The sequence below is a fragment of the Echeneis naucrates genome, chromosome 16 (genome assembly GCF_900963305.1).
Source record: "Echeneis naucrates chromosome 16, fEcheNa1.1, whole genome shotgun sequence".
Classification (NCBI taxonomy): domain Eukaryota; kingdom Metazoa; phylum Chordata; class Actinopteri; order Carangiformes; family Echeneidae; genus Echeneis; species Echeneis naucrates.
In genome coordinates, this window is record NC_042526.1 from 14,064,470 (window position 1) to 14,075,638 (window position 11,169).

Sequence of the window (11,169 nt, forward strand, 5' to 3'; positions counted from 1 at the left end):
CAGTTTGATCTTATTGTAAACCTGCACACTCGCTAGTTCCGCCTCCGCAGCAGGAACATAAGGAAGATGGCACTGAGTAAGATCGAGAGGGTGCACACAGTAGGAACAACGATCTCAGTTACCATCTCCATGTGGCTGGTCAAAGGGTCTGCAAAGCACACATACACACGCACACACATTAGCAACTCACTTGAATTATTGTAACATTCAGACACTGCTCATGAAGCAAATAATGATGCTCAAGCACAGCACTCAAAGGGTTAATATTTCTTTCTTTCTTAAATCATCCTTTATCTGATTTATAGTGAGCATGAGGGATTCCTTACCATGTATAAGTCTTAGAATATTGGCAGCAGTACTCCGCTGTTCCTCTAATAGAAAAAGAGAAATTACTCAGAGTTGATTAATGGCAGTTTAACCCTTTGAGAACTGATTCAGAAAGCATAAGCTTCACAGCCAGATAGTAATAGTAACAAAAAAAAAACCCTCAAAATTCTTTCCTTGGATGCTTTCATTAGTGTTGTGTTTTCTGGTAAAAGTTACAGTCGTGCTTTAGGAAAAGAAATCCACTGATCAGGCACATATTTACTAAGTTTTGGTCAAAGCTGCTGACAAATAGAAAAGTTCAGGTAACTGATGTAGTCACACACTATTTCGAAGCAATTCAAATGCATGCATTAGTGTTTAACTGCAGGGGCCACCACTCTGTTAGTCACTTTTAATACCACACAATTACCTTACAACCAAAATATATTAATGGAGGAACTATACCATAAAGTTTAAACTTCATCATGCACTGGCCAAACCTTTGGCATTTCTGCATGTTCCTTGGATTTTCTTCTAGCTGGAGGGGCAAACAAAGAAGATTTCTCAGATATCCTGTTGGGGATTTATATGTTATTTTTTATATTTGTAGTGTTAATTAACTAATAATTTGCAAATGTTTTCGGAGGTGCTCGAAGATCAGCGACACAAGTCAAATTATAATTATAGATCTATCGCAGTGAATTCCTTTGGCTTTTTGGTAAGGTTTTTTATCTTGAGGGTGGAATCTTTATTTGTTTACCCCAGCTAGTTAATTACCTCTGGTCTCTGGTAAACAAAGCCAGGGAAGTTGGCGATGGACTAACCTGCTGCAAGGAGCTGATTGCTGGAGGAACAGGTCTCAACTGACTTTCTCCTCCAGTTCTCAACCTGTGAGGGTTTATGATGCAAAACATTATCGCAGGAATATGTCTGTTGCATACAGTAGCAGACCATAAACAAATCAACCTAAATATTAGAAACTAAGAAAAGAAATTTGTTTATATGAAGTTCTCCGGAAAGAGAAGGATTAAGGGAAGCAGTGACAGCTCTCACCTCTCTCTGATTGGGAAATCCATTGGACATGATGATGCGTTTGTAAAACTGCACAGAAGCTTTGGGATAGCGGGGCTTGTTTTTATTCCTGAAGTCGACATAGTACAAGCCAAACCTCTCAGAGTAGCCTTCATCCCACTCAAACTTGTCCAGCAGGGACCATGCAGTGTAGCCCTTCACATTGACTCCATCTTTAATAGCTGCGTGACACCACAGGGAAAATTAAATTAAAAGACATTATTTCCCTTTTCTCTGGACGAAGGAACAACCTTAATTTTAATTTTGTCAAATGTGTTCATTCACCTTTCAGCATCTCATTGATGTAGTCTTTGTAATATTGTATCCTCCAGTCATCACACAGCTCTGTGCATAACATTTTCTCAGAGACTCCATTCTCAGTCACATAAATCACTGGGTTTCCATACTGAGTCTAAATAGGGAAAAAAATCAAAATAATGTGCATTGAATTACACGTGAGTCATTTTTAAAGTGTGCCACAATCATTACCGTTCTCATTTACTGTTCACTATGCTCCAGGAGTCACCTTAACAAAATTGAGCAGACGCCTGAAACCCCAAGGCACTGAGTAGAGCCACTCTGATCCAGGGTCAGGCCATCGTGGGTCAACCAGCTCAGCCAGGTCACGGTCAGCAAAGTAACTGCTGGTGCTGCGGCCTGATGGATTGTTCTTTTGGGTGATGTAGCGGGTGGTGAAATGGCCAATACCAAGGAAGTCGCAGGTCCCTTTAATGTAGCTCTTCTCTTGGGGGGAAAATGCGGGCAGTCGAGATGTCCCCAGGCCCTGCTGGACACTCTTCCTTCCTGCGCACCCAATCACAAGCAGTGGCTATTTAGTTTCCTGCCAACTAATAATAGTCGATGATTGCTTGCAATTCAACCTACCAATGAAGTCTTTCATGACTTGAGGGTAGTCTCCGTGAAAGATGGGTGTGGCAAACCAGCCCAGGTAAAATTGGACATATCTCTCAGCTGCTTCAATGTCTTTCTGGTTGCTGATGTCCACCGGCTCTCCCCAGTCGCTGGACAGAGAGATGCCAACCAGCCCTGTAGATGTGAACAGCCGCTCTCAACGATGAAACAAACAAATACAGGCAAATATTAAATCAAGTCAGTGTGTCTTCTTTACCTTTTTGTTTTCCCCTCCATTGTGTATCATATGTGTGCCAAACTTTAGCATGGGCCTATGAAAAAAAAAAACAAAAAAAATACTTAGGCTTAGAATAGTCATGGATTGCTCAGTCCTTTGAGTCGTTTATTGAATACCTTTGCATAGTCGTACCTTAATCATGTGGTGCGCAGCCTTGTATGCTCCTGCTCCTCTCAGTCTCAGTCCAGGTGCATGCTCTCCAGTCTCATAACCCTCAACTGCCACAGACTGTGGTTGGGAGAATCAGTGTTATAATGTTGAATTTAGAGTTGCTCGATTTTATTTTAAGTATATTTACATGTTACAAGGTGGGTAATAATGATGAACCTACCCATGGATTGTTGAATGTGATCCAATACTTGATTCGATTGCCAAATCTTTCAAAGCACAGGTTGGCAAATTCATTGAAATGGTTGACCATGCTTATATTCTGCCATCCGCCATATTTTTCCTGTAGAACCTAAAAAAGCAGAGTTAAACAACCAAGGTAGCGAGGGCCGTTCTGTAAAGTATGTCTGGGCATCATCAGTACTGTGGACTGACCTGGGGAAGATCCCAGTGATACAGAGTGACGATGGGTGTGATCTTATTCTCCAGCAGATGGTCAATCAGTTCATCATAGTACTGTATTCCTTTCTCGTTGATATGGTCAGCTGGAAGCGGTGACACAGTGTGGATAAATGTTTAGATTCATCAGTTTAGAAATAGAGTCAGTAGCATGTGTGGGTGTGCGCATGTATACATTCCGGCTTAAAAGGGCTTCAGACAGCAGCAGTTACTCACACTTTATGCCAGTGGGGATTAGTCTCGGCCAGGAGATAGAGAAGCGATAGTGGTTTAGCCTCAGCTCCTTCATTAAAGACACATCATCCTGTGCACCACACACACAATAGAGTGAAATATTTAGATTTCCTCTTGCCTCTCACTGGTTGTTAGATATGTCACAACACACCTGATCAGACCACCTTGACTCTGTAGTAACCCTCACAGGAAGAATCCCCAGTGTCATTTTTTAGGATTTTGCCTTTCTTATGGCTGAACACATCCCAGATGCTCAGTCCTTTTCCATCTTTGTCCCAGGCTCCTTCTGTCTGATAGGCTGAACTGCCGGCACCCCACGAAAATCCTCATAAGACAACATTGGTAACATCCATTAAGCTCTGACTGGCCCTGAACAATATTAATTCAAATCTGCTGCATCTGTTGCAGGAAAGAGAAAGTTGCATGTACCAGCTGGAAAAGTGCCATAATAGAAGGAGCCGTGGTTGTTCTTTGTCCAGTCGAAGTCCTCAGCCGCAGACAGACACAGCACCAACATAAACACATGGCACACATTGAGTGCACAGTGGGGCATCATGGTACTCCTGAACCTGCAGAACAGTCACTGTCTAGTTCTGTTCCAGTCCCTCGATGATGTCTGCACATAGACAAGATCCAGTCAGCATCGAGACATGGTCACAATAATACGGTTGATATGGAGCAAAGATGTTGTACCCAGAAAACAATAAAACACACCCTAACCCTTTACCAGCCTCTTTCCTGAAAAAGATTTAAGTGAATACCAGAAAATATTATTGTGATCAAAGTAAAAACTCTGGAAGCATCCGATGTGATGCAGTATGGGGGTTCAACGTTCCTATGCAGAGCCAAATACTCCTTTTCAAACTCAATGGAGTGTAAGCTGATCTCGCTGAGGCAGACAGATCCAATACAAACTATGGTTTCACCTCTGTAAGCAAAGTTAATGTTAGAGTGGTTGATATATTTACGGCACACAGTCACATGACAAGTGATTCATTCATTTTGTAACTAGTTTTCCAAATGCATCGGACAAAATTTCAGTCCTAGCTGAATAAAGTTGGAATGGTTGTTATGAAAAGGATTTATAGCACAATGCAAAACTGTCTGCCCTGCACAACAATAACTCACTGGTATTGGTCACTGATAAAAGCTTAAACATAAATCTGATAAAAAAAAAATCCTTGAATGTGCAGAGGTGCCAAAATTTTTTTTTTTTTTTTTAGTAATCCCTGTTTATGTTTACCATCTGTTTTTGTATAACCGCCTTCCTTCTGTTTTCTTTCTGCACTGTATTTCTAAATAGTTCTTGAGTATTAATGCAGCCCCATTAAAATATGATTCGCACGGCTACATGTACAGAAAATGACGCCAAACTACCAGCATACCTTATGAAGAACTCATTTGCAGCAGGTGCGAGCTGAGTCCCTGGGTGAACGGCAGCTCTCCTGGCACAGCGGAGCATTTAGGAAGCTGTATATATCTATTGGTAGAGTCTCTATTGTACATTGGCTGTCGGAGCACCACCCTTCTCCAGAGCTGTCCCTGCTGTCAGTGTGAAAGCTGGCCTCATTGTGAGGCTCACTGTATTGTTTTAGATGTTTGGAAAATGCTGAATGGTTTGCAAGTGGAAAGTGTTTGCACTGCATTACCCATTCTCCCGGGTCAGATCGGGACAATTTAACGTATGTATTCCCTCTAATTGAGAAACATGATCTATTCTCTGATTGTTGTTAAACACTACTCTCTAGTCATGTTGAAGTTACGAGTTCAACATGCACGTTCAATTCAATACTTTATCTGTCCCTCAAGGCTCAATTTCAGGCAACTAAGTTTTCAGAGAAAAGCAAGCTGTCCAAGGGATCTTTTGGTTCGCCAATACATCTTGCAATTGATTCTTGTTCCTTGTGAAAGGAAATAAAACAAAACCAGGAAAAAAACATTGTGAAGCGCTCAAAATAATAACTTTGCATCATCAACACTCCTCAGAAGTTTGTGCACAAACAGCTGACAATCGTTCCTTGTAATGTTAATGCTATAGTTGTGGCTTACTGCTCACTGGACCTGGAATGATGTTCTTTCAGAGCTCGGAAAAGTGGCAACACTGGTATGAAATCCATCCCTCCAGTCATTAACAAGGTATGTTGACATTCATGTTCCACTTCTGTTCATTTTGGCCTGGTTAAAATACTTATCAAGACACATTAGAAACTTGAAGTTGGAGTTTCTGCTTATGAAAGTTTGGACTCCTGCTCATGTGTCACCATCACTAGATTTATGTATAGTATTATATTTAATCTATAATGAAGCTCTATCTACCATTTTCTGTTGAACTTTCTTTTTAGCTCTTGGTATTTTTACAACTTGTTCATCTGGAAAGCTGGAACTTTATTTTGAGGTCACTCTAAGTGTACAAGATAAAAATCTGTCAGGTGAACCTTATGCAAAACATTTTATTTTGTGCTTACAATAATCAATTCTTACATTGTGCATACACACTATATTTTCATATGGCCCAGCCATACATTTTCATACTATCAGACCCACCTCAATGCCTGATTGTGAACTGCGGCTCATTTTTTTATCTTCAAAATGCACAGTATATCTAATAAGCTAGAAGCACCTAATAACACTGCCTTACTGCATTTCAGTGAGACATTTCTCACAAAGTTTGACACATGAATTCATAGATTTCAAACACAGTAGAATATAGTTTGAAATCCTGACATGGCCTAAGTCAGGCAAAGGGGAGGATACTGTTAGCACCACACACCATTAAACTACAACTGCTACTCACTCCATCTAAATAAATTAATCTTCATATGTGATCTTACAAAACAAGTGAAGAAACAAACAGCCATCTATTACCACATGGTTCATCTTCAGTGGTGCAAATATAGAAGCCTCATGTAACACTGAGTATCTCAGTAATCATCTTCCTCCTCATCCTGCTCAGGCACAAGTCCAAGCTCAAGGTCATCTTCTTCATCACCTTCATCGTCATCTTCTTCTTCTTCATCATCATCATCTTCCTCCTCCTCTTCCTGCTCCATATCATAATCTACAGCGGCATTCAGTCGCAGTTTGGTTTGATTGATCTCACTCTCATCATCAAGGTTAATATGAATCTGAAACAAAGGAATTAAGTAATAAACATAACTGATGTACACTTTTAAATTAAAACTTAATGAGCACAAACTAGGTATGTAGGACAGAGCTTTAAAAGCATTCATGAGGACAGAAGAGGACTGAGAGCTCATTCATAAAATATTAGCAAGATCTTTACTTTAAAAATTATGGGTAAGAGGATAGAAACACCAAACTAAGCAACATTTCTGCTGGATAAACATTACTTGGCTATGAAAATCTTTTCTGCATAGTGTACAGAGCAGGGTTTAAAAGTAATGAACTGGGCCATAAGCATGTTAACTGATTTCCTGCCTTAACCTCAGTCTGAGTAACATGGTTTCAGTGTGGCTATAAATATGATCAGAGGTTATGCAGACCAGCAGACTAGTTTCCCCAGCACAAAAGTTGGGAAACGCAGTGTGTAATGTAGGACTGGATAAAATGTCTGATTATTTAAAAATGAACAAATAAACCTACTCTAGTGTGAAATAATCAAGTAGCAAAAATACTGTATAAAAATGATGGTGTAAAATATGTATTCTATGAAAATGTGACCACATTGATCCTGATGTTCTCTCTGGCACAGCTTAGTCATTTACCTCAGTTTCTGGAGTTAGGCGTTGAGATGCTCCTTCCTCTGTTTGAGCATTAATGATAGATTTTAAGGCCCCTTCTTCAAACTGAAACAAACACAACAACAAAAAAAAAATACAGAAACCAAGCGCAAAACAAAAATGTACAGTAAACTCTCTTTCTGAATCCTCACTAACCTTCAACCTGTTCAGTTGGTCTTGTAGCATCACTTTGATTTTGAGGAGTGTCTCCTCTTCCTTCTTCAGTTCCTGGAGGCGGCTGTGCATCTTTACTGGTGCTGCTGCAGTCAGACCATTCCTCAGCACTGAAAAGTTGGTCTACATCATTAGTCAGAATGGAATGTCAAATTTTTGTTTCACTTTGTTTCCCTTAATAAATGTTCTATATTGTTTTGACATTTATATTTATGTTAGAGGCTTTAATTTTAAGGAACATCATCAGACCAATGAATAAAGTATTAATATGATATGACAACAAACTGTTGGTAAATTCACTTGCAGCAACAACCCATTATCTCATTTAAAAAGGTCATTGCGCAAGAGGAACAGAAATGAAGCGCTAGTCACTTTAAATAGTTAAAAATCAGACTAAGGAAAAGTTAATCCATAATTATTACGTTTCTTACTGATGCAGTTCATGCCTTGTACAGTATGACTGAAATGCTTATTTATGGAAATATTTAACAATGTGGATATTAATTTGGACCAAAGACATCATAATGTTGTGGTATTTGTCCACTGATCACCAGAAGGCCATAGGAATCCAGTTGGATTAAATAATTAGTGTTATAGTTCTCCAGAGGTTATAGGAAGGTCCACAGTACTTAATTTTTCCACAACCTGCAAAAAACAAACAAACTATAAATTGTGATTTACTTTGATTGAGCGTTCTCGGTTTGTAAGTAATCAAACAGCAACACGAACTGGTCGATTAATATCAATATCTACTGCTCGTTGTAGTTTTTTGTGAACTGTATGAAGTCTCTTGCTCCCTCCAGGCTCCTGCAGAACTCTTGACTCAGTCTTTCCAGATATCTGACTGGTCAGTAGTTTGACAGGTTTTGATCCTCTTAAATTAACCTGTGCCAGGCCGGGTTAATCATTCATCACGAGTTACCATGGTGATTATCCCGGCAGCGAGCGGACCTCAGCGTTAGGACCAATAACGCGGAGTTAATCCCGAGGTTACGGGAACAATCTCAACCCCTGCTTCGCAGCACAGGCCCCAGATCCGTTTCTCAGATGCAGGCCGCTTTAAAGCACCTAAGTGTAAAACTACAGACGACTTTATGTCGGAACGGCGTTAAAGTTTCACAGCAACACTGCGTCAATTTTAAGCATGATGAAAAGACTTATTTTATCCTGCTAGCTAGAGACTGAGGGGAGAAAACTAATCAAATCATTCATCTCCGCCAATACAAGAATAACACCCAGTTGGGACTGTTACCTGTGTTTATAAATCCTGCTTATTGCTCCATTTCAACGTCCAAAGCGGTCATACAGATGATAACGAGCGCTTTTATTTTGGATTTAGCTGTTATGCTTCAGTCAGCGCTAAATGCTAAAGTTCAGTTCCTGTGCCTGTGCCGTCATATCCGGTGCGTTTCAGTGCCTTCATACACTGTCGGAAATTTTATACCTATTTGTCAGAATTAGGCTGTGGGTGAAAGACGACTGTCAGAGGTTTAATAGCTGATGACTAAACTAACCAACAACCATGGATGACAACGTCTGACTGTGAAGATCCTCTGCTGTTAACACTTTGTCCGCCAGCACTTTTGATCATATCCACTAATCTTTGAAGGCTCACTGAAAATGTTGTGTCAGGAGTATGCAAACACTGAATACGTCAAAAGGAAGAACGGAGCTTCAGCTTTTAAACACACACATAAAATTTATTCTAAATTCATTCGTTCTTGAGATATTGACATTTGAATATTGGTAATTTTCATGAAAAAAACGACACTGTGAACAAAATACTGAGAAAAATCACTTTTTTAAAATCACGCATTTCCTTTTGAAATAAAACAGATTTGCTATTTAGCTGTTTGACTGTTTCTAATTTACAAATAGTAACTCTCTATACAAAATAACAATAATGATGTGATGTGACCCTATCCCATACACTGGCACCCTGACCTCGGTGTCCGTGTGTCTCCCTCATCTCCTCTTTCTCTGTCGATTCTAAATTCTTCTAAACAAACACTGTAGATGAAATTGTACGAGTCTGTTTCCATTAGAACATCTGATACTTCTTCTTCCAGGGAGCCGGAGTTTTCAATTACAAAGTGCAATTGTGGCGTATGCTCCGTTTCTGCGGGATAAAAGTTATTTGTGGGTTTGAGCTTCTTCTTTGCCCGTTTTTGGACCCGGGAGTACCGTAGTAATTCACAGTGCCACCTATTGCTGGAAAATCTCATCAATGGCGGGGAAAGTGTTAAAATATCCGTTTCAAGAAAGTTAGTTTATACTTGAAACAATAAATACAACATATTCACGTCGTAGTTTAAATGTGTCACAGGGGTTGATTATTTAAAAGAACTTTAGGCAATTTATTTGAAAATACATCTGACTTTAACGATTGTTTTATAGCAAAACTGGGTCTTAACGACGAGTACCTAAAAGGCAGCATTCACATTAGCGGACAGTTGACCCTGGCGGGGTCCCGTAGGCAGTCTGCGGTAACTTCCATTGATGTGAACGTTAATAAGTTGGATTATCCCTCCAACAAGGCCTAGTTTTACAACGTCCATTTACTTAAAATGAATGGCAGAATGGGAACATTGTGAACAAACCAGCTCAGCTCCTCGGGGTGAACGCAGCACTTTGCCGTCAGCAGTCTGACCAGGTGTGCGCGTGTTAGCTTAGCCAATAAACAGATTATTAATATCCTCCTGCTCGCTTATCAATGGCCGTCCTCCTTTCCAAAGAAAGGTTTGAAGTGGCAGGTGCCAACTTTACGGCAGTAGGAAGCCTAATTTGTAGCAAATGTAGTTCATGGTGTTAGTCTCCCTCATAAAACGCAAGGGTCACACTACTGGAAGGTAAATAGGCCTTAAAACCGAGGTATGTGTTGCTGCTTCGGCGGACTGTGAGCTCTGTGGAAATAAGTCAGTGCGCATTGCTAGGACAGAGCCGTTTTTCATTTTATTGTCAACAAGACCAAAAGTAAGTAACAAATAAAATCCACAAGTTTTTCATTATGTTCCGAGCACAACGTTCAAAGCCAGATTTGTTGGTCCAATGTAAAGAAATGTCATGTATGTTCAGGAATTATAGATCATTTTCGGGGTGCAGAAACTTTGATTTCAATGCATGCTGATGTTGTCGGCGACTGAGTAGTCCTCTGTGTTTATTCAGTATCTAAGCTTAGTGCTAACTTACATGTTACCTACAGAGCTTGCCACTCGCCCCTTAAGTTCTCCAAATCCGATTGAAAGTAGAGGAAAGTAGACAATAATTTTAGTGAAAACTTAAATAGATCACAGGTGGAACTCACTGATGTGAACAAGATCTGAAAAGGCTCTTAATCAGTCTTCAAAAAAATGTTAGAAGGGCCCATTAGGTCCTTTATAGGATTCCTTGACTAAGTCCATCCAGATGTGTGCACTGATAATCACAGCACCCAGGCACTACTGGAGACGAACAATGGGGCTCTGCCAAAAGGAGAGGCATACCTGTGTCTGCTCACACATATGAAGTTTCCTTAGGGTTCTCAAACCAGACTCTCTCCTGGTCTGCCGGACTTGAATTACAAACGAACATGCTGTCGCTCTGTCGTGAGGGCAACAGAAATTGTGATAATGCACTTTATCAATATCTGTTTATCAAGATGTGAATGTCCTAAATGACCATTCCCATCTGTGGATATGCATATTATCCTTGCACACACATTGTGACAGCAACATTGTTTTGTTTTTTTTTGTTTTTTTAAAGCTTGTCTCAAGGCTCAACACTAAAAGTCTAAATGACTTTTGTTTTTCCAGTTAGCACAAAGTATAATAAAACAAAGGTTATATGTGTGTTTATAAAGCTCCTCAGTAGTTTTTATGATGTTTAAAATCAAGAATACCTCTTTTTTTTTTTTTACTCTACTTCCAGTGAGTAACAGCAGCTGCCCAG

General features: G+C 39.9%; 2 protein-coding genes across 2 annotated transcripts; both read right to left on the reverse strand.

The window, feature by feature from the left end:
* Positions 1-32: 32 nt before the first annotated feature.
* On the reverse strand, positions 33-3,855 carry lctlb (lactase-like b). Its single transcript, XM_029523562.1, has 13 exons — positions 3,758-3,855; positions 3,493-3,653; positions 3,311-3,398; positions 3,071-3,180; positions 2,859-2,987; positions 2,660-2,755; positions 2,507-2,561; positions 2,263-2,424; positions 1,904-2,181; positions 1,663-1,789; positions 1,360-1,559; positions 1,131-1,194; positions 33-148 (listed from the first exon to the last, which is right to left on the reverse strand). Exons 1-13 carry the CDS (start codon positions 3,843-3,845, stop codon positions 33-35), a joined length of 1,674 nt encoding a protein of 557 aa, XP_029379422.1. The 5' UTR covers positions 3,846-3,855.
* A 1,911-nt stretch (positions 3,856-5,766) lies between these two features.
* Positions 5,767-8,633, reverse strand: snapc5 (small nuclear RNA activating complex, polypeptide 5). Its single transcript, XM_029523464.1, has 4 exons — positions 8,495-8,633; positions 7,225-7,352; positions 7,054-7,134; positions 5,767-6,453 (listed from the first exon to the last, which is right to left on the reverse strand). The coding sequence occupies exons 2-4, from the start codon at positions 7,312-7,314 to the stop codon at positions 6,250-6,252; spliced, it is 375 nt and encodes a 124-aa protein (XP_029379324.1). The 5' UTR covers positions 7,315-7,352; positions 8,495-8,633; the 3' UTR covers positions 5,767-6,249.
* Between the last annotated feature and the right edge of the window lie 2,536 nt (positions 8,634-11,169).

Coding starts and splice junctions, on each gene's coding strand:
- lctlb (XM_029523562.1), bottom strand. CDS start 3,845: ATGTTGGTGCTGTGTCTGTCTGCGGCTGAGGACTTCGACTGGACAAAG. Junction 3,181..3,310: donor AATCCCCACTGGCATAAAGT/GTGAGTAACTGC, acceptor CACCGCTTCCAG/CTGACCATATCAACGAGAAA. Junction 2,988..3,070: donor ATCACTGGGATCTTCCCCAG/GTCAGTCCACAG, acceptor CTGCTTTTTTAG/GTTCTACAGGAAAAATATGG.
- snapc5 (XM_029523464.1), bottom strand. CDS start 7,314: ATGCACAGCCGCCTCCAGGAACTGAAGAAGGAAGAGGAGACACTCCTC. Junction 7,135..7,224: donor ACCAACTGAACAGGTTGAAG/GTTAGTGAGGAT, acceptor TGTTTGTTTCAG/TTTGAAGAAGGGGCCTTAAA. Junction 6,454..7,053: donor GCCTAACTCCAGAAACTGAG/GTAAATGACTAA, acceptor CCTTTGTTTCAG/ATTCATATTAACCTTGATGA.